Below are 22,527 nucleotides of genomic sequence, written 5' to 3'. Positions count from 1 at the left end.
ATATATGGATATTTAAAAGCACACTACTAAATAACCAATGGGTAAAAAAGAAATCAGGAAAATTAGGAAATACCCAGATATGAATGAAAACAAAACTATAACATACCAAACTTAAGGGATGAAGCTAAATCAGTGCTTAGAAGGAAATTTATCGCTGCAAAAGATCTTTGAAATCACTGTATTTCAAAAATAAGATCTCAAATCAATAACTTTTTTTAAATAGAAAAGAAGCTGGCATAGTTATATTAATGTCTATCAAATTAAACTTTAAGGCAAAACACTCTTTTGGAAGTAAACGTATATTAGACAAGGACACAAGGAACAATTTACCTGAAAGATACAATAATTCTGAATTTATATACATTTAACAGCATATTCCAAAAATATATAAAGTAAAAATTAACAAAATTCTTGGGGAAACTTAAATATATAATTATAATGGAAGATTTTAATATAACACTCAGTAATTGATAGGTCAAATGGATAAAAATTTAGCATGGGTAGAAAAGATTTTAACTATCCAGTTAATAAGCTTGATCTAATAGATGTATGTAGATTTCTGCATCCAACTGGAAAATAATACACATTCTTTTCAAGCACATAATATTCACATACTAGACCACAAAGCAAATCTCAAACTCAGATGAATCAATAACAGACATCATTCTTTGATCACAAGGAAATTTAATGGGAAGAAGCCCCAACCTCTCCTTCCACAGAGAAATTTAAAAGTGTATTTCTAAGTAATTAATCGATCATGGAAGAAATTATAATGTGAATAATAATAACTGAATCAGTATTTACTGACAGTAGCAGTTTACTAACAGAAACAGTAGCAGTCACAAATGTGCAGGTCTCTAGAACCTATCACATTCTGGGTCAATGCAGAGGGATCCAGCAGGACATGACTGCAAACCTCGGAGACAGACACTGGCCCTTAGGTTGTGAGGTTTTTGTTTATTGTTTTTATTTTTCACTTTTGATTTTTAAATAGTCTTTATTTTTTAGAGCAGTTTTAGGTCCACAGCAAAACTGAACAGAGGTACAGAAATTTCCCACATATTCTCTGCTCCTACATCCACACAGCCTCTCCCATTAGCAGTGATCCACACAAGAGTGGTACATTGTTACAATAGATGAACCTACATTGATATATCAATTTCACCTAAAGCCCATAGTTTACATTAAGCTTCACTCTTGATGTTGTACATTACATGAATTTTTATAAATACATAATGACAATTCAGGTCATTATGAATTTTTATAAATGTATAATGACATGTATTGTCACTATGACTATCATAGTACCCTACAGAATAGTTTCACTGCCATAAAAATCCTCTGTGCTCCACCTATTTTTCCCTTCATGCTCCCTAGCCCCAGGAAACCACTGATCCTTTTACTGTTTCCATTGGTTTGCCTTTAAATCAATAACTTTTCACCTTAAGAAATTAGAAAAAGAAGACAAACTAAGTCCAAAGCAAGCAGAAGGAAAGACGAGCAGCAGAAAAAAAGAGAGAATAGAAGAACAATAGGGAATATCAATGAAACCAAAAGCTACTTCTTTGAAAAGATCAACAAAATGATAAATCTTTTGCTAGACTGACAATAAAAAAGACAAAAATTACTAAAATCAGAAATGAAAGATGGGATATAAATACCAACCTTACAGAAATAAAAAAGCATTGTAAAGGAATACTGAAAGATTGCATAACATTTATAATTTATTTAACAAATTAGATGACTTAGGTGAAATGGAAAAAAATCTTAGGAAGACTCAAAATATCAAATCTTACTCAACAAGAAATAGAAGTTGTGAACAGAGCTTTAATAAGTAAAGAGATTGAGTTAGTAATAAAAAACATCACACAAAGAAAAGCCCAGGGCCAGATGGCATCACTACTAAAGTTTACCAAATATTTAAAGAATTAACATCAATCCTTCACAAACTCTTCCATAAAACAGAAGAGAACATTTACTGCCTCATTCCATAAGACCAATATTACCCTGATACCAAAACTGAACAGACATCAGGAAAATTACAGACTAGTATCTCTTATGAGTATAGATGCAAAAATCCTCAGCAAAATGCTAAAATACTGAATCCAGAAACATATAAAAAACATTATATACCAGACCAAGAGGGGTTTATCCAGGAATGCAAGGTTAGTTCAACATACAAAACCAAAAACCATATTAATAAAGGACAGAAACCACATGATCATCTCAATAGGCACAGAAACAGCATTTGACACAATCCCACACCCTTTCATGATAAAGGCACTCAACAAACAAGGATAAACTGTCAAAGTCCTTCAACTTGATAAAAGACATCTACAAAACATGCACAGGTAAAATCATACTTAATGGTGAAAGACCGAATGCTTTCCTCCCAATAGCAGGAATACAAATTAAGGATGGTCATTCTCACCACTCTTGTCCAACATAGTGCTGGAAGCTCTACTCTAGGCAGTAAAGGAAATAAGGCAAGAAAAGGTAATAGATGTCTAAATTGAAAAGGAAGAAGTAAAAATATCTCTGTTCACATATGACATAATCTTATAAGAGAAAATCCTGAAGAATCCGTAAGAAAACTATTAGAACTAATAAGTTCAGCAAAATTTCAGGATGCAAGATCAATGCACAAAATTTTTATAATTTCCAGCTGCTAGTTACTCACCCCAAGTAATTTTACTTGCACAGTCACATCTGCATGGAAGAATCCAAGGGAAAGTGAAATTCTGTGTCTGTTAATTGCAGTAGAATTTCGCACATATATTGTTAGTCCATACATTCAAATAACAGCATTGTTGAGCACTTGGTATGTGCTAGACACCATTCATGTGCTTTACATATATTGATGTATTAATGTGTTAGGTTTTCAACACAGGGTCACGTTGAGTATAATCAGCCCCATTTCACATTTGGGAAAATTGAGGGAAAGAGTGGTTATATACTTGGTCAAAGTCCTCTCTTCTCCTCGGGGAATATGTTCTAAGAACCCCAGTGGATGCCTGATATGGCAGATAGTACCAATATCTACTATAACAATACAAACCTCTATATACTACGTGTGTTCATATACATACCTATGGTAAAGTTTGGTTTATATATAAGGCACGGTGAGAGATTAGCAACAATAATAATAAAATAGAACAATTATAAGAATATGTTACAATAAAAGTTATGTGAATGTGGTCTCTCTCAAAATATTTTATTGTACTGTACTCACTAAAGGAAGCACTTTTCACTAAAGGAAGCACTTTACAGCTTCTTTGGCATCTCCAAATTGTCAGCATCACTGCTGTTGCACTTTGGGGCCATTATTAAGTAAAATAAGGGTGGACCTGATAATTTAGATGGTTACAAAGTGACTGGTGGGTGGTATATGCAGCGTCCATATGCTGGACAAGGATGAGTCACATTCCAGGTTGGAGGGTGGATCGAGATAGCACAAGATTTCAACATGGTACTCAGAATGGCAGTCATTTAAAATGTGTAAAATGTTTATTTCTGGAATTTTCCATTTACTATTTTGGACTACAGTTGACCACAGGGAACTGAAACTGCGGAAAGAGAAACCATGGATAAGGGGGTCTACTGTACCTAGAAATTAGCAAAGCCAGGATTTTATATTTCCTTTCCCCAGAAGATAGCTGAACGAGTTCCTTTGAAGAGGATGAGATACAGAACAGCACCAGACAGAGAGTGAGAACAACTGAGTCTTTCCTCTGGCTCTCGGAATGGAAAGCTGTGTGACCTTGGATAAACAATTTACTTTCTCTAAACCTCAGTCTTCTCATCTGTAAAAAGGGGGAGTTGGACTAAGCCATAGCTAGGCCTCCTACCACCTCTAATTCTCTCACATTGGACTTACTCTATGCCTGATTTATGAGTTACAAACTCTCCCTTTTCCAACCACCCGGGAAAGAAGAGGGCCAGGAGAGGACAGCCACTTACTTGTCAAGACAAGAAATAGGAGAAACTGAAACAGGACTGCATGCCACTTGCACAAGTTGGGGCTTCAGCCAGCGAAGGGTTTAGGTGAAAAGCATAGTTATAATTAGCGCAGCAGCCCGTCCCAAATGCTCCACCAGCCACGGCGAGCACAGCTGGATCAGCCGACCGTGCGCAGGAGTCTGAGAGGCCTTGAAAATGATCCTTCTTAAAAGGATTTTCTACCTTCCTCGAGGGAAAGAAAACCCATTGATATAAAACCTCACTTCCCTTCCGGCTTCCCCTGCTAAATGCCACTGCCGTAGAGACCGACTGTTGATAAATACAGGGGAAAGAAAAAATCGTAAGCTGAGCCTGGTCACATTGCCCCTTGTGATATCATTTTATTTTTAACTTCGAGACACTTGAACTATCTCTGCTGAAGTTTTCTCTTCTTTCCCTGCCTCAACAAAATTCTGTCTTCTGTGCAGCTGAAGTGCCTTCAAGCCGCCTCCTGCCATCCATTGCTTGCTCGCAATCAGGGGAGGCGGGCGCCGTGGATGCTGAGTCAGCCAGGGCCATTCAGGTGAGCTTTTCAGAGGTGAGCAGGTACATCAAGGGGCCAGTTGGAATGGTGAACATGGGGACTGAGGCTGAGCTGCACATCACCTTTTTGCTCTGAGTAAGAGGGTTGTTATGCAAATTAGTTACCCATGGTAGGGACTGGGGAGAAGGTTGGTGCTCGGAATGAGACCCAGCCATGTGTAAACTTCTGTTTTGAATCTAAAAATTTTGGAAAGGAGAGATTACCTGCTTTCTGTCAGCTTAGGGTCTTTCTTCTACACTCAACCAGAGTGGTTATGAGGTACCTCTAAAGTTACACAGTGGTGATAGGGGTGTCACAAGCTTGGGGGGAGGAAGTGGGGAGGAAATAGGTGGAAGGCCCAGGACCCAAAATTTCTATTTTTTTAAAGTCCAAATGCTGCGATCTTTTCACCAATCAGTATTTGCTTTAATTGCAAGTCATTCTCATGTGGTTTAAATTCCATCCCCCCGAAAGGGGTGTAAATGTCTAATTATTACATTGTTTTGTACACCTGAAACTAATGAAAAATGCATCCTCTGTGTCACACTACCAGTTAATGCAGCACAATTGTATTTACTGCATGCACTATTTAAACTCTGCCTGCAGAGTTTAGAACCTGTTTTCCCTAACAATATTCCCTAATAATAGATATGGCTCTCTCCACCCCTGGGCTCTTGAATCCAAAATGCATCCTTGGACTAGAAGTATTTCACAAGTTGAAAATCTTATACAGGCTTTTGCACACAACCCCAAAATTATTACAGGCATGTAACTTGCACATCCAGAGGGGCCAATGTAAAAGGATTAATGATAATTGACGTATCGAAAGCTTTAAAACACAGATAGATTATTCCTAGCTTTTGGAATAACTGCATAGAAATTGGCAGGGATAAGGGAGCCGTGTTTATTTTCTTGTTTTCCTCTAAGCTTTGCTTTGGTGTTATATAGTTCAGAGTTCAGCTAAGGACATTGTGGGAAGTGGCTTATGTAGCAAAAGGGATTCTGTACACCCTGAACTTTGCAGTGTAAGGGCTAGCGCCACCAATGCCAAATAAAAGGAGATCTAATCTGCCCAGATACCCTAAATCCCGATTCCTTCCTGTCTGCCTCCATAACCTCCAGGCACATCCCGTAACTCTGCTATAGATGTTTGGGTTATAATTATGCCTGCTTGCTAGGCACAATTAAATGCACGATGTATAACTCTCTAACTTCATTTAATTTTGTCAGGGCTTCCATGGCACCAAGGTCTTTAAGGTGTGTGCTGAGGTGCTGTCCTCGCAAGACTGGAGAGTGTTAGTTCAGGAGTCATCAAGCAGACAGGCTGACTTCCAGTTGCCCCTAAATAGTCCAGCTATTTAGCACTTTCTTGGCCAATACAAAACAAACAGTAATTTAAAGTACTAATAGTAGTAATGTAAGCACTAGATATGAAAATGAACTAGCTAATTAAATAACCAGAAAGTTTAAAAATAGAGAGACTTCTAGAGTAAGTAGACAACTGCAGATGGTGAAGTTGAATAGATTTGGAGGAGGATGGTTATATTTTTAAGGTATAGTGAAAATGCTGGAATCATAGCCCAGAAGCCCAGGATCATGGAACCAGATGTGGGAATTATCCTCAGCCAAAGGGTTGTGTTAAAATCTCAAGAGGCAAAGGGATTACTTTAATATTTAACTTTATACATTTCCCCCCCTAAAATTAAATATCTCCATAGCAGGGAAACAGGTTAACAATGTATAATTCATTAACTGGCCGGTTAATTGGTTAAGAGTTAAAGAGTATCTTTGACCTTTAACTTTGCCCTTGTCACTTCCACTTAAGTTAAAGCTCAGGAATAAATAATTATTGCCACATGAGGCAGCAAAATAGTTAGGCACTGACATCATGTGAGGGGTGCTGAGATGGCCCCTTGCCTAAAAATATCTCCCTGACATCAGCCCTGTTTGCCAACTAACTTTAAAATTATAGTAAAGAATGTTAAAACTATTATCTGTTAATTCCATTCTCTTTTGCTTGAGTCAATGATTTAAATATACCTATCATATGCCTTCTCATGACTTTCTTGGCCAGCGAAGCTTGGTCACCACCTCTTACTCATTCTTCCAAGTTCTGTTCTATTTTGCCCCTGGTGCCATCTACGTTGCCCACGCACCGCTGGCCACCACCACACAGGAAGCTCTGTGGTACTGTGGTTTCTACAGAATCTCTCAACAAAACATCAAGATGAGGAGGGTGGGCGGGCACACTTCTCTGGGCCTCAGTTTCTCTTGTGGGAAATGAAGAGGTTAAACTAGACCCTTGTAATGCTGGGTCTCAGCTCCCAGCAGGTGAACGCAGGAGATGTTGAGGCCCAAAAGGAACATCCACAGAGCCATGGATAGGGGGGTCATACCACTATGTTCTCAGTGGCTGCTGGTCAAGACACAGGAAGCCAACATCCGCCAGTACCCCAACAAGGGGTCTTCCTGCACCCCAGTCTTGCTGGTGGCCGGGTGAGACACAGAAAGTAGGATCCACACGATCCGCACCATCCACGCTGCTAATGTAGCCATGGCAGTTATATACAAGACAACAGTGGCTAATGGCCAACTGGTTACAGCTGGTGACCAACTAATAACTGAGCCAACACCTTTCCACGTGAGGCTGACAGCCTGGAAACTGCTTTCCTGGCCCTTTCCCAGCAACCCTCTTCTTTCAAAGTGAGGTTCTTGGACCATCAGCACTGTCGGTAGCTTATTACACGGGGAAGACTCTCAGGCCTCATCCCAGTCCTATCATATCAGAATCTGCATTTTAAAAACATTTCCCACGTGATTCCTACACATACAGATGCTTTCTGGTTATGGCCTGATCCAGATTTCTGATTTATGCCTGCAAGGATTTAGAACAAGTACCACAACCCCTGAAAACAGTTCTGGTAGCATTCCAGAGTTTCTGTTATAACTCAAGCCCAAGGAAGTAAGTGTTTTCCATTCAGTGAAGGCTACATTAAACCTAAGAAAGTAGAAAACATTTCTTACTTAAAAAAAAAAAAGCTCTAAATTAGCATACCTCTGACATCATTACACTTTCCTCCTAAATTCATTTCAAATTACTACCATTGAAAGAGGTAGCTCTTCAAAATGCTGCCTTCTTTAGGGTTCTACTCAATTTCATGCAATTCAACCCTATTCAGTAAATGTTGTTTGAGTGCTGGGAGCAGTGTTAGCCGAACTTACTTTGCTCAGGCCCTCAAAAACCACCTCCTACGTTCCTTGAGGACATTGGCAATTGTTCTGCCGGCGCTTCTCTTAGATCTTAGTTGACATTCCAGCCAGAGCTCCTTTTGCTACCCAAAAACTGCTCTCCCGGTCACAGCACTTCTGCTCCATTTGTGGCCTTTATCAGAATCTCTTCCCCACTCACACCATCACTGTTAACTTCTCTCAGGTTGTTTAGACTCCCGCAGCCAATCGCAAGAGAGAAGCTGACTCTCAATTGGCACCTTCCTTCTTTTTTCTTAATGAGCAGAATAATGTAGGTAAACAATTAAATTACAAACTCCAGCCTAGAAAAAAAACACATGCCTGCAAGTTGCCTTTGTGGCATTGTCGTGCAGGGTGTCATGTGGGGTCTCTGCTCCCGCTCCCTGCACAAGAACGCAGGATATGGTGAGGCCAAAAAGGAACAGCCACGGAGCCATAGATAGGGGAGTCATACCACTATAGTCTCGCTGGCAGCTGGGTTGGAGACACAGGAAGCAGGAGCCACACAATTCTCAACCCTCACTGCGCCGCTTGCAGGCTCAGCCACCATCTTCTTGCTAGCCCCCATTTTCCTGCTAGTGTAGCCACAGCAGTTGTATTAGTGGCCAATGGCTCACTGGTAACAGCTGACAGCCAACTAGCCACAGCTGATGGCCATCCAATCACAGTTGATAGCCATTTACTACCTGAGCCAGCACCTTTCCACGTGAGGCCGAGAGCCTGGAAACTGTTCTCTGGGGCTCTGGCCCCCCAGGCATCTAACAGGTCTTCCAGGCCTGATGCCTTACTATTTGAATTCCTAAGTACTTAAGAAGTAAAGGCTTTGTGGTGATTACAATGGGCCAAAAGTGGGAGGGACTTAGGGGAATCTTACATTCTTTTTTTAAACGTGCTTTGAAGATTATTGAGCTGGAAATGGTATATACATTGGAGAAAGGAAGAACTGAACATTGAAAGGCCAGCCAAGAGCTGTGGGAGTGATACAGCGGGAAGAAATAGGGGCCTGGACAGGGAGATGACCATGAGAATGACCTTCCTAATAGAGGAATGACTAACAGTTGAGTGAATCTTATATATTAGCCACTTTCCCTACTTTATCACATTTGATCCTCACACAATCCTATGGGTTAGTATAAGTCCCATTTTATGGATGAATAAATTAGCTTTAGGGAGATAAAATTGCTTGTCAAAACGACTTAGCTAATACATTAGAGTGCTCACTAAGTATCGTGGGGGTTTTCAGACAAGGCCTCTTTATGGAGGTAACATTTAAACTGAAATCTAAATGGCAAGAAGGAGCCCATAAGGCCATAGTACAAATAAAGAGCAAGGGGAGAGTTTGCGTAGAAAGAACATGTAGAAAGGCCCTTCACAGGAATAAGCGACAAGGCTGGAGCTTCATGCTCAGGGAGAGAGAAGAGATAAAAAGGCAAGCAGGGGACACTTGTGCAGGGTTTTGCGGGCCAAGATAAGGCTGTCAGAGTTTATTCCTTGTGATGGAGACACACTGGAGACTTTAAGTGGGGAGTAATGACCTAATGTTAAAAGTAGAGGAGACATGATGATTCTTGGACTGGGCATCTAAAAGGTGGAGATGGAAAGAAATGGGTAGAATGGCCCAATCATTCTCCAAGGCCTTCCTACCTAAAAGGGCAGTAGTTCCTTTGTGATTGGGCGCACAGTATCAAGCTTTTTCTAGCTCAGTGGTTCTTAGATGGAGCTTACAACAGAATCAGCTGGATTGAGTCAGTCTAATTCTGTATATCTGATTCGGTATGGCCCAGGAATTTACATTTCTAACCAGTGGCCACGTGAATGCTGATGCCACTGGTCTGGGTCCCACACTTAAAGGACCGCGATTCTAACTGACTTGCTCTTGCTGCTTATTAACGTACTGCTTTCTGAACGGTCCACACAGCACCACAACCTGCATCAAAGTTCCTGCTCCCCCACCAGGTTGGAAATATACCTTTATTTATTTCTTAAAGTTTATTGGGGGGACAATGGTTAGTAAAGTTACATAGATTTCAAGTGCACAATTCTGTAATACATCATCTATATATCACATTGTGTGTTCACCATCCGGAATCAGTTCTCTTTCCATCACCATATATTTGACCCCGTTTATCCTCATCTCCCACCCCCCATCCCCTTACCCTCTGGTAACCACTAAACTACTGTCTGTGTCTATGAGTTTTAGTTTCTTCATTTGCTTGTCTCGTTCTTTTGTTGTTTTCAGTTTTATATCAGTTAAATCATATGATTCTTGACTTTTTCTGACTTATTTTGCCCCTATTTCTTTAAAGAAATATCCATCCCTCAAAACGCATGAACCTAGCCCTTCCACCTACTCATATTCCACTTAAAATGCATCCGGTACAACGAGTAAAATCTAGTTCTGTGTAGATCTTTGAACTGCTTAAGTCTAAATTATATTATTTTGACTGCTATCTCCTCTAGACATGGGAACTTTAAAACATATCTCGGAGACAGTGTTTTGCCCGTAGACTTCATTGAAGTTTATTTTTAAGAGGAGGGAATGTATTGACTTTTCAGATTGGAAGCAAGAATTTAAAGGGGGAACAGAGAAGCATAGAAACTAAAGGGTGAAATGGCACCTGGATAACCATATATTGTGTCAGGCATAGAATTTTATCAACTTTCTTACACTGAAGAGTTAATCTATGTGTTTTGATTTAGTAGGTGTTTCATTTTAAATCTCAGAATCCATATTGTAGTGTAGATTTTTAACCCTGAAAAGTTTTACATGTATATTCCCTGAAATGTAAAGCCATGAGACCTGGGTACTCTTCTTATTCCTCTATTTAGTTGGGGAACAGTATGGGACATGGGACAGAGGACCAAAAAAAAAAAGTCATCATAGAGATGGAGGTGCTCCTTAATGAAGAGTGTCCGGCTCCTCTACAATCGGGGAAAATTATACATATAGACCCCTTTCTGTGCCCCAACTGAAGGAGGAAAGACTCCCCCTGCCCCCGATAGGCTCTAGTCATGGGCTTGCTTTCTTCTCAAATCATGGCATGCACCACATGTCTCTGTGCGTCTCTGAGGGGCACAGTGTGATCTAGCAAAGAGGACAGAGTTTGAAGCCAGATAAATGTGGGCCTTTTTGTGTCTCAGAATCCTTGTCTGTAAACTGGAAATGGTAATACCCACCTCACCTGTTCACTGTGAGGATTAAATGAGATGTTATGTAAAAGCACATGTTAGGCACTAAAATCTTGTTTCTCTTCCTCCATGACATCCAAAATACAGAGAAATCACTCACTCTAGGAAAGTCAGATAAACTCCATGGAGGATAAGAATCCAATCACTGCCCTGGAACAGAGATTAGGAGAACGGTATCTTATCTCACAAGACAATCAATGATATATCTAATTTGATCAAGTTGGGGCAACATCAATTGGCTCCAAATAAGGTGATACATCAATTAGTTGTCCCAATATGCCTGGGACTAGCAGGTCTCCTGGGACTTGGGATGTACAGTGCTAAACCCAGGAGAGTCCCAGGCAAACCAGGACCACTGGTCACCCTGCTTACCCAGCAACAGATTATCCAGAATTTTGGACTGTCCTTTATCTCAGTGGGAACCATTTCCCCCAGACATACAACACAAAGTTCATATGTGATTTTTTTTATGCGCTTATGCTGTATTTATCTTTCTCCTTCCCTCTACTGTCTAACTTTCCCAAAGTGTGGTCTCTGCTCACTGTCTTTCTGCTCAGTACATGTCCTCTCTCAAAGTCACTTATCTGGTGTAGCTCCAGAGCCTGACAGAGATCTTTAAATAGCAGCATTAAAAAAAAAAAAAAAAAAAAAAGCATCTTTGTTGCCTGCATTCATTATTTTTCTTTCCTCTTAAAGGGGTATTTTCAAATAAATTCAAAGAGATTGAGAGCAATAAGGCTCCACAATAAATGTTTCCAGCTTCAATAACGCTGTTCCTAAGAACCATACTTTATAATGCTGAAGGGTAAGAAATGAGTGGGCTGAAAGTTCATCACCACTGTTGCTCCAGCCAGACACATCCCTGCTGGAGCAGAGTTCTCACTACACACATGGAGCACAGACTAGCCAGGCCTGCTTTTTACTTTCCAGGAACTGGGCTCAACTTGGTGACAGAACTAGGCAGGCAAATATGAAACAGGACATTCCTGGTGCCAGTACTTTTTTTCACATAGGTTTATTCCATCTTATGATCTGCCTCTTCTTTCCCACGTAAAAACCAGCAGGGGACTTTAACTTGGTCAGACTCCATCTTTACTGATAAATATCTTTTATGAATAGAAAGCAGATGGTCTCATTCTCCCAGCCAGGGCACAGGCCCTGCCAACATTGGAGTGTGTGCTTAATAGCTTTCCCCTTCCCTCCAAGCAAACACTATATTTTGAATGGCTAAGTGTCCCACATCACAGCTGAAATGCCACATTTGCTCTGGCCAGAACTCTGTATTATCACCATTGTTCTTAATTGACCTTATGGCAGCATTCGAAGCTATCACTCACCCTTTCCTTTATATCTGGATCACATAGTGTTGACTCTTTTAGCTCTCTGGTCTCTCATTCTCTGGCTCTATTTCTTCCTAACATCCCCAAAGTGGTCATACTTAGCTATGAATTTCATGGCTCAGATTTCTATTCTATGTTCTTACTTCCCGAGTTATGGCTTCCTCTCTCACTTTTAAGTGATAATTCTCAAATCTGCCTTGCTCCAGTCTAACCCCTCATCTTCCCATTCAAATGATCTATCATCACCTCAAGCAACTTGTATTAAACCTTGCTGGAGCCATCTTTCTTCCCAAAACAATTTCCTCTTCAGACTTCTATTTTTTTCTCAGAATTATGCCCAATATTCTATCTTCTTGGTTCAAAATCTTGGCATCAACTTTGATTCCCCTTCTTTCTCCATCTCCAGCCAGAAACAAAAATGTTAGTTGATTTTCCCTTGTATGAGCTCCTGTCTCATTTTACTTATTTCTATTGTCATCAGTCTTACCCATCCAAGCCTCCATCACATTCTCTACATAGCAGTTTCTGACTCTAGGTCCTCCCACTCCACTATTACTAGTTGACACCCCAGTTGCAATGTTAAATGGCTCCTTATTGAATACCAAATAATTCCAGATGCTTTAGCCTAATATCGTGTTTCCCTGAAAATAAAATCCAACCGGACAATCAGCTCTAATGCATCTTTTGAAGCAAAAATTAATATAAGACCCAGTCTTATTTTACTATAATGTAAGACTGGGTCAATATAATATAATATAATAATATAATATGATTAATATAATATAATATAATATAATATAATATAATACCGGGTCTTATATTAATTTTTGCTCCAGAAGACACATTAGAGCCGATTGTCTGGCTAGGTCTTAGTTTTGGAGAAACACGGTATTTATGAATTTCCACAAGTCCACAATGGACTTTCTTCCCCCAGGAGTGATCTGGAGTATAGCAGGAATCCACCTAGCAAACATGAATAGATGACTTCCTACAAGACAAGTGCTATTCTAAGAGTTGCAGGTACTGTATTTAACTCATTTGCTCCTCACATCAGCACTATGAGACAGGTGCTGTTATTATACTCCCTCACAGATGGGGAAACTGATGAACAAAGAGGTTAAGTAATTTTCCCAGAGTCTCACAACTTCTGACTTGTAGTGCTAAGGTGGAATCCCTTGCTGTCTGCCTCTTAACCACTACACTATACCACCACTCACAAATTTCTGCACCTCCCCGCCCCCCCCCCCCATTTCTCAGGGAAAAATCAGAAGATCTGGCAACACATTCCCACATGGGACTAACTGACCAGAGCCAAGAAGCTGTGTTCCCCTGGAGGCAGGGCACCATGTCTTCTGCTTACCAGAGTCTCCACTGAGCCTGCTTCTGGAATCTTGGGGGTTTGACCCCTGTTTTAGCCACAGCACATGTGAATACACCAGAATAAAAGACACATGATAGATATTTCACAGACACTTGTACACTGCCCCAGACCGAGCTGGATATCAGCATGTCCTCGAAGTGGACTTGAAGCCCCAGTGGGAGAAAAGGCTAGAAGATTAACTGGGACCAGATGTGTGTTTGTGTGTGTGTGGGGGGGGAGTGTTGGGGGATGGAATGTCAGGATAATTGTTGGTAGATAATGGAGAAAAGTTACAAGAAACATAAGTTACACACCCCATGGTTGGTAAGATGCCCCATCAGAGGGCAGTGTGGGTTAGTAAAAAGAGCACGGACTAGCATGGCCTGGATTGGAACCTGATTCCATCACTTAGCTGCTGTATACCCTTGGACAGGCTATCTAACTTCTCCAGTTTCCATTTCCTTGACTATAAAATAGGGTCAGTGACACCTCCAGGGTGGTGGAAGGAATTAAATGAGAGTGTATGTGAATTCTCTTTGACCTTGTAGGTAACCAAAATACCTATACTAATAATTCATATACATATTTTCATATTTCTTCTAGCATTACAAAGCAAGAAGAAACTAGGAAGTTATGGTAAGTAGCAGGTGCTTATTGGATCTTCACATTTCAGGGGCCCAGGTCTGGCTTCATTTAGCCTGCAGCCCAAGCAGCTGGCAAAGTTGTCCTTATGGTTGTTGATATTTATTGGCTTATTGCCAAACCAGTGATGTTAGTGCAGATGCTAGTAGCAATTGACACAGGGTAGGGGGAAAGCAGAGAGCTGAGCTGAGACAGATTTGGGAGCAAAGATTTTTAGTAAAATGTTAAAAAGGAAAAGAAATACAGCAGTAACCTAAATGGCTAACAATTCCTTCATTCAGCAAATATTATTGAGTACCTACAATGGTCCAGGCCCAGTGACAGGTGCCTAGGGGATGCAGATATGAACAAAACCAGACATGGACCCTGTCCCCCCCAGCACACCCCCTGGTGGTAGTTGGTTAAACGAATGACAGCATTCTCATTCTGGAGTATTACTTGGCCATTATGAAGAAAGTTTGTAGAGAATAATGAATAAAACAGCTTAGCTCATGTTACAATAGCAAGATGAAAAGCTGGATACAAAAGTGTATTATAATATTAACTGTGTAATATAAATTATCCGTAATCCACAACTCACAAATAACAATTGTTAACATTGTACTGCATGACATTCAGCTTTGTCTTATTCTAGTCTAAACACATCCACTATGTAGTACATAGAATAAACTATTGGAAAATAAACAAGAGAGTGTTGATAGTTGTTACTTCTGAGTTGTGGGATTATGAGTGATTTTTCCTTTTTTCTCTATGATTTTCTATATTTTCCAAGGTTCCTATGATAAGCATGTATAAACTGGAAATAAGGCCATTAAAACACAGTCACAGACACACTTAAGAGTTTCTCTCCCAGCAGTCATTTGTTTTCTCTTTCCCCTTGCCTTTGGTGTGTCCAGGGCAGGGCACGCAGGCCTCCGCCTGGGCAGCACAGGCATTGTGAGAGATGTTTTAACCGTCACTGTCACATTCCTGTGGAGCCCAATGTCTCCTGCCTGGTGATAAACTGCCGCCTGTCCTGTGGTGCTACCTTCCACATGTGCAAAGAGGCAGAGCACGAGCTCCTCTGCCCCTTGGAGCAGGTTCCGTGCCTCAACTCCGAATATGGCTGCCCACTTTCCATGTCCCGCCACAAGCTGGCCAAACACCTGCAGGTGTGCCCTGCCAGTGTGGTCTGCTGCTCCATGGAGTGGAACCGCTGGCCAAACGTGGACTCTGAAACAACCCTACATGAGAACATCATGAAAGAGAATCCCAGTGAGGAGTGTTTGGACACAGCGCTGGCTCTCCAGGACCAGAAGGTCCTTTTCAGATCTTTGAAAATGGTAGAACTTTTTCCGGAAAGTCGAGAGCCCACTGAGGAGGGACCTACTGGGAATGGAGAAGCCAGCTGGGAGGAAATGGGAGGAGCAGTAGGTGGAGCGGATGCCAGTTTGGTACCACATAGCTGTCTATCGGCCACCAAGGAAGAGATGGCAGAACTGAGTCAAGAAGAACGCGAGGTGTTAGCCAAAACCAAAGAAGGGATGGACCTGGCTAAGTTTGACCAGTGGGAAAATATTTTCAGCAAAGAGCATGCAGCCTCTGCTTTAAGAAACTCATCAGCGAGCTGTGAGAACAAGAGCAGGAATGGCCCGGGCAAAGAACAGATTTCCGACAGCAATAACATGGTAGTAGAGGGTGCTGCCCAAGGGAAAGAAGCCCAAGAAAACCAGAAGCAGCAGGACTTTCATGCAGCTGTGGAAACAACAGGGCTTGCCCCTTGGCAGGATGGTGTCCTGGAAAGACTGAAAACCGCCGTGGATGCCAAGGACTATAACATGTACCTGGTGCACAACGGGAGGATGCTTATTCACTTTGGTCAGATGCCCGCTTGTACGCCTAAGGAGAGGGACTTTGTTTATGGCAACCTTGAAGCTCAGGAAGTGAAGACTGTTTATACCTTCAAAGTTCCTGTGAGCTACTGTGGGAAGCGGGCTCGCCTTGGAGATGCTATGTTGAGTTGTAAGCCCAGCGAACACAAGGCAGTAGACACTTCAGATTTGGGGATCACTGTGGAGGACCTGCCCAAATCAGATCTCATCAAGACCACCCTCCTGTGTGCTTTGGAAAGAGAACTCAAAGGCCACGGCATCTCTGAATCCAGGAGCATTGATGGGCTGTTCATGGATTTTGCTACACAGACGTACAATTTTGAGCCAGAACAGTTTTCCCCTGGGACGGTGCTGGCTGACCTAACGAGCGCCAGCCCAGAGGGGCTCCACGTGGAGCTCCACAGTGAGTGTGTGACCAGGAGACACAACAAGAGCAGCTCTGCCTTCACTTTCACTTGCAACAAATTCTTCAGGAGGGACGAATTCCCCCTGCATTTCAAGAATGTCCACACAGACATTCAGTCATGTCTTAACGGCTGGTTCCAGCACCGATGCCCCCTTGCCTACTTGGGATGTACATTTATTCAAAGCCATTTCCGTCCCCCAGGGCAAAAGGCAAAAGTGATCTATAGTCAGGAGCTTAAGACCTTTGCCATCAAGCCGGAGGTTGCTCTGGAGCTCAGTGAGGGAAGGAAAAACAACCATGTCTCAGGCTGTGGAGGGAAAAGCCAGAATTCTCTAACCAGCCTGCCCTTGGAGGTTCTGCAGTACATTGCTGGCTTCTTGGACAGCATCAGCCTGTCCCAGCTTTCCCAGGTGTCTGTGCTCATGAGGAATATCTGTGCCACTTTGTTACAAGAGAGAGGGATGGTCCTCCTGCAATGGAAGAAGAAGAGGTATTCCCATGGAGGCACTGCCTGGAGAGTCCACAGAGAGGCAAGTAAACACTCATTCATTTATTCATTCCCTCAACAGATATGTATCAAGGGCCTTTTATATGCCTAGCACTGTACTAGGCACTGGGCTTGTACTAGGTTACTGGGAATAAGACATAATTCCCGAGCTCAAAGAGGTCAGTCTAGTAGGGAAGACAGATCTATAAACATATAAATGGGAATACAGATGTTAGCACATGTTTATCTCTACATACGTGTCTGGATATCTTCTGTTTGCTCACATGATCCATTCTCAAACCTTCTCCTCCAAGATCTGTCTCCCAAGAGGTTGATCTCTACAGACTGCCTTGACTATCTCCCTTGCCCTCCAGCTTCCAGTTGAGCTAACCTAAGGGGGGTATATCAGCAGGAGGGAGAAGAGTGGGCTTGACATTTCTGTTCTTCTGGATTCTTCCCTGTAAGCATTTTCCCTCCATGACACTTTGCACTGACTATGTCCCTCCACAGAAGGTGGCTATATCATGTGGCTCTCTCCACATTCCAGGTTCCAATGGCCTCTCTCCTTCTTCCCTTTCAGGCCTAGGGTAGTAATATTCCAGATTGTTACTAGCCGTTACAGCACTGTGTCTCGTGACTTTCCTATGCAAATTGCTCACGATTTGTATATCATTCCTTTTTTAAATTCTCTTCAAATTACCCACTTTGAGTGTGCCATCTGTTTCCTGCCTAGACTGATTGATACAGTATGCCAACAAATTCCCCTCAGTCCCATGTCAACTAATTTTTTGCCTTTGTTGAAGGCATTTTTAAATTCTAAAGTTGATTTCCCCTGGTTCTAATGCCTATTACATTTTTCAAAAAACTGCTGTATAAATCAAAGAATCTCTCCCTTTGGAAAAATCTTATTCTTTTTTCCCAGTTAGTTTATACTTGCTTAACTGCATTATAATTTCTATCACTTTGTACCATACAGAAGTGAAGCTCCTCATTCATTGTTCCAAGGTGCTTTAGCATCCTTTCTCATGGTAAATATGTTGGTAATATGAACCACAAATTTATGTGCCCATTTAGGTCAATAATTCCATAATCTCACAGTTGAGTTTTTTCCCAATATGTAGCTGTATACAAACTGGCATTGGGAAGTTAGAGTTGTTTACATCTATTTTTATTGATTTTATCTAAAATATCCTGCATATTTTCCATTATTCCCTGAGCAGTCTTCAAAAAATAATTATAAGATTCTCCCTCATTTATCCATATCTGTATCCATGTGTTAAATAAATACTGACTACCAACCAACCACGTGTTAGGGATAAACATGTGTGAGACTAAGACCTTGTTCTTTGGCAATTATATAGTTTAGCACTGCCTGATATCTTCCTCTGTAAACTCAGATGCAAATAATTTAATTTACATACTAGAAATCCCATTAATTTTTGACTCATATTTGTCTCCGATTCAATGATTGCTGACCACTCTTGAATATCATTTGGGACAAACTAATTCCCTGCAGAAAGAAAGTGAATTTAGTTGGAGCTAAAGGGTGCTCATATTAAAATGGCTTTTTAATGTAAAAGGGGAAATAGTTCTAAGATCCCAGGAAGCACTTTTCTTACACAGGAACAACGACAAGAAACAGGGTGAAGTGGTCATATTGGAAAGGTATCAGGTTTTGTCTACCCTTGTAGCCAGATTTTAAAACTAGGGTAAAGGCCAAAGGGTATTTGAGTAACAGACGCCTAGATTTCTCCTAAGATTTCTGTTCTAGTGAGACTCTAATTAGTGTCAATATGCAGACAGGTGTTAGTCATTCCAACTGCATGGCTGGCTGAGAAGGTTATCAACTGGAAGGGGAACTAGGAATTGGGTGCTGGAGAAGGAACTAACAATATCTCTGCAGCAGCCACTAAACACTCTCTGGAAGCTAAGAACAGGAAGAACAGAAAGGTATTTTCTTATATTGTTCAAATAAAGCCAGCCTGAGGATATTGCCCCAATGTTCACTTTTGAGCTTCTTTCTTTCCCAACAGATCTGGCAATTCAGCAGCCTATTCTCCAAAATCAAGAGCTGGGAGTTTAATGAAGTCACCTCCATGTCTGAGCACTTGAAGGTCTGTCCTTTCAATGTTGTAGAGCACAAGACTGACCCAATTCTTTTGACCAGCATGTGTCAGCCCCGTGAGCAGGCCCGAGAGAGCTTAGTCACCACCTTTAGAGCCAGTCCACGAGGAAGACATGCCAACTAAAGATTCAGACGCAAGCATTCTTGGATTCCCCCTCAGAGTTACTGGAAGTAGGACAGAGTGTGGTTTTGAGGACTTCCCTCTGTAACCTGCATACATGCTTATCTGGGTGTATTGGAACGTGTAGTGTCCTTCAAAACCTTAGCAGTTGCACAAGGTCTAAGAATTTCCTATGCCCTTGCTTGTACAGTTGCTATAGTGCCATATTGATGACTTATTTCATTTCCTTTTTTTTCTAAAATAAATCAGTCTGTGGAGAAAATAGGTAATTTGAGGCCATCTGGAAGATGAACCCAAACCCTTAGGAGATGAGAGAGCAATGAATTCTATAACCAGCATAAGTCTATGCTTTTGTGGGGGTGCTTTTTAGTTTACAAGTACATTCAGATTTGTGGGGCAGGCAATGCAGGGATGCAGCCTGAGGTGCCTCCCAGGACACCCAGGGTGAAGAGCACAGAGTCTGAGCATTCTGGAACAGGCGTTGTCTTGACAGTCAAGGCCAGGGCTTGTTCTCAGTTGCCCCACTGCCTCTAAGTCCAGACAGTCTGAACACAGCCCGACCGGGTAGAGACCTTGGCTGAGCACAGCGCCCTTGAAGACGCCACAAACCAAAGGATGAGAGACAGAAATTAGGTGATGGAGTTTGTTGTGAAGAATCTTAGCAACACATAGGATAAGCTTCACAAATGAAGAAGGGTCTAAAGGAGATACTATATTTATGGAGAAAATTAGGACAAAAGGCCTTAAGCCTATATTTAAACATTTTAGTAAAGACTTAAGAGTCAAGGTTCTTTTCTTCTGAAAATTGTATTCTCGGTCTAGATTGGGGAGAGCACAGGCACAGCCCAGCACCACCTGGGCTACCTGAAATGACCTCAGGACACTAACAACTTCAGTGTTGTGCAGAATACACAGAGTAGCCCCAGGAGACCACACGTTTGGCAAAGTGCAGACAAGGCCCACTGCAGGCTCGGGGGCATCAGTCACAGGCCCAAGACCCCACTTGAGTATCTCATGGGTGATCTTGGGAAGAAAGACACATGCGCATAGTGGTTCCCTATAATTGCTTGTATCTATTCCTGCTCGTGAGTCCAGACTGTCAAAAGTGGGTGATACTTCTGGTTTTTGGTAACAGTGAATACTCATGAGAACAAAAGTGAAAGAAAAATACAAAATAGGAACCTACTTCCCCTAAAGCAGGGTTTCTCAGAACTGTGACATTGTGCACTGAATAATTTTTTGTCATAAAGGACAGTCCTGTGTGTTATAGGATATTTTGCAGCATCCTTAGCCTCTATCCATAGATGCCAGTAGCACCCCCATAGCTGCAACAACCAAAAATGTCTCCAGACATTGCTAAATATCCTCTGAAAGCAGAATCATCCCTGGTTGAGAACCACTGCCCTAAAGGTAGACATACTAGTGGCAGTAAGTTAGGATAAGCTTTTTATGCAGCAAACTCTTAGCTCACATAGTTACCTACAATGGTTATGATTTCATCAGCAATTCTTTATTGAGTACATAGATTTTAGACATATGGTGATTTTAGGTTGGGAACCAGATGGAGCTGATTTGCTTGTTGTGCCTTCAGGCCCTTGGGTCATCTGCAAAAACATATCCCTTCAGCTTTCTCCAGGAGTAGCTAAAGCATGGAAATTTGAGCTATTTATCTTGTGTTTGCAGCCCTCTCACCTTAATTGGTGCCATTTTCCCAGCAATCCTAGCAGTCCTCAAGCAAGTGAGAAAGAAGAGAAAAGGAAGACAGGCATTGTGGGGTAGATGAAAACAAAGAATTGAGCTCCCCACCCCTCAAAAAAAAAAAAAAAAGAATGTAGTTGATCTGAATGCTTGTTATCACCTGGACCTCTCTCTGAACTTGGTCTGGAGCTGGTGTAGATGAAGGAGATGACACCTCTGAGAAGAAGGCATGAGAGCAAATCCCAGAATAGAAGCATGCTCATTTTTTCATTATAATGTGCCACTTCGTACTGTAACTCTATTTTTCCGCATCCTCATTGTTTGGTTCATATTTCACATTTGTATATAAGGCACCATTTTCTAAACCTATCACTAGAGTATGAGCGAAGATTTTATTCAGTGAAGATGAGTGACTGGAAACAACTAAACACTGAAGTGGGAGAAAGGGGAGAGTCCTCCAGGTATCTATCAATTCCATGTGTTTTGAATCTGGCCCTTCTTGTAGGGAGAAAGAAAGCTCCTCAAGTCCACACTAGGTTTCTTATTTTACTAGAAAAAGAGAGAAGGGGAGCCATAGGCCAAGGGTGATGAAAATCAGGGGCTACTGTAAGATAGGCGAGAACTATAGAGAAAGTGAGAGAGCAGAGGGCTTTCCCTTCACAATCTGGGTGGCAGGGGGCAGGCCAGCGTTCAGTAGAGCAGTCAGGGGAGGGCCACACTGCTCTGTGGGCTGCACACTTCTAGTCACACTCTACTTTCCCAGGTGCTGCCTTCAGAGCAATACTGAATTGAGCAACATCATCAAACACATTTGATAAGATATCTAATTGTATATGTTGCAGAAAAGCTGTGTACTGCAACTTATCCCACTGGTCTACACAGAGAAGCACATTTTTATGGTGAGAGGGCAGTTGGAGCAAAAGTGAAACATGTATAAAGACTGGATTAGACAGAGTTTGGTTAGTGAGATAAGGCTATAGTGAGCAGTATGAGTAACAAGCATTATCTGACAGTGGCAAGACAGCTAGACAGGGCTTCAGATTAAGAAGGAGCTGAGGGGAGTGAAGAGGGACTGTATCCAGAAGGAGGAGCCTGGATGGAGAGTTTTCTATGAGCAGAGCCCTTGATGAGTATCACCACCAAGATAGTTGGTGCAGAGTAGAAGTCAGCCAGACTTGGAGGGTAAGGTCTACAGAACTGAGGCAGAAAAGGATCTTGTTGCCTTACTAGCATAAGAATCTGGAAAAGAAGTTTCTGTCTTATAATAAAGGGAAAAGTCAAAAGTAAAGTTGGACTTGGAGATGTAACTGGAAAACCAGTGTAAAATTCTGATCCATGTGTGATGTCAAATAAAATTGAAGAATGAGATTGTGTATATCTATGACGACTTACCTCTGTATACTGGAAATCCCAATGTCTCTATAAGCAGAAATAAAAGCTCCTTTGCACTCTAAAAGGCTAACTGGGTGAATCTTGTAAGTTAGGTCCAGAGACAGATTTGTAATTGATTCACTGGC

At 41.6% G+C, this 22,527-nt stretch overlaps 2 protein-coding genes across 7 annotated transcripts in view; one reads left to right on the top strand and one right to left on the bottom strand.

Moving 5' to 3' along the window:
* Positions 1-4,098, bottom strand: part of POLQ (DNA polymerase theta) — a 126,581-nt gene extending 122,483 nt beyond the window's left edge. For all 3 annotated transcript variants that reach the window (XM_019729623.3, XM_088794220.1, XM_019729624.3), the window contains exon 1: positions 3,961-4,098. The gene's annotated coding sequence lies outside the window, so the exon portion shown is untranslated. The remainder of the gene's footprint in view (positions 1-3,960) is intronic.
* Positions 4,093-22,466, top strand: FBXO40 (F-box protein 40). 4 transcript variants are annotated; one of them, XM_074331267.2, is made up of 5 exons: positions 4,093-4,300; positions 4,428-4,522; positions 14,264-14,296; positions 15,199-17,109; positions 19,100-22,466. In XM_074331267.2, exons 3-5 carry the CDS (start codon positions 14,294-14,296, stop codon positions 19,313-19,315), a joined length of 2,130 nt encoding a protein of 709 aa, XP_074187368.1. In that variant the 5' UTR covers positions 4,093-4,300; positions 4,428-4,522; positions 14,264-14,293; the 3' UTR covers positions 19,316-22,466. The 4 variants fall into 4 exon arrangements, with proteins under 4 accessions (XP_074187368.1, XP_088650347.1, XP_074187379.1 ...); XM_088794221.1 differs by lacking the exon at positions 4,093-4,300 and having other exon boundaries at positions 4,320-4,522; XM_074331278.2 differs by lacking the exon at positions 4,093-4,300 and having other exon boundaries at positions 4,320-4,522; positions 15,075-17,109.
* The last annotated feature ends 61 nt before the right edge of the window (positions 22,467-22,527 follow it).

Source organism: Rhinolophus sinicus, chromosome 17 (assembly GCF_057876585.1).
Source record: "Rhinolophus sinicus isolate RSI-liver-muscle chromosome 17, RSI-T2T, whole genome shotgun sequence".
Lineage (NCBI taxonomy): Eukaryota > Metazoa > Chordata > Mammalia > Chiroptera > Rhinolophidae > Rhinolophus > Rhinolophus sinicus.
Note: the sequence above shows the minus strand (reverse complement) of the source record. Positions and strands in the feature narration are given on the sequence as shown.

Bases quoted from the DNA above. Each gene is read 5' to 3' on its own strand.
- FBXO40 (XM_074331267.2), top strand. The intron at 17,110-19,099 runs GCAAGTAAACAC...CTTTCCCAACAG, and splicing joins CCTGGAGAGTCCACAGAGAG to ATCTGGCAATTCAGCAGCCT.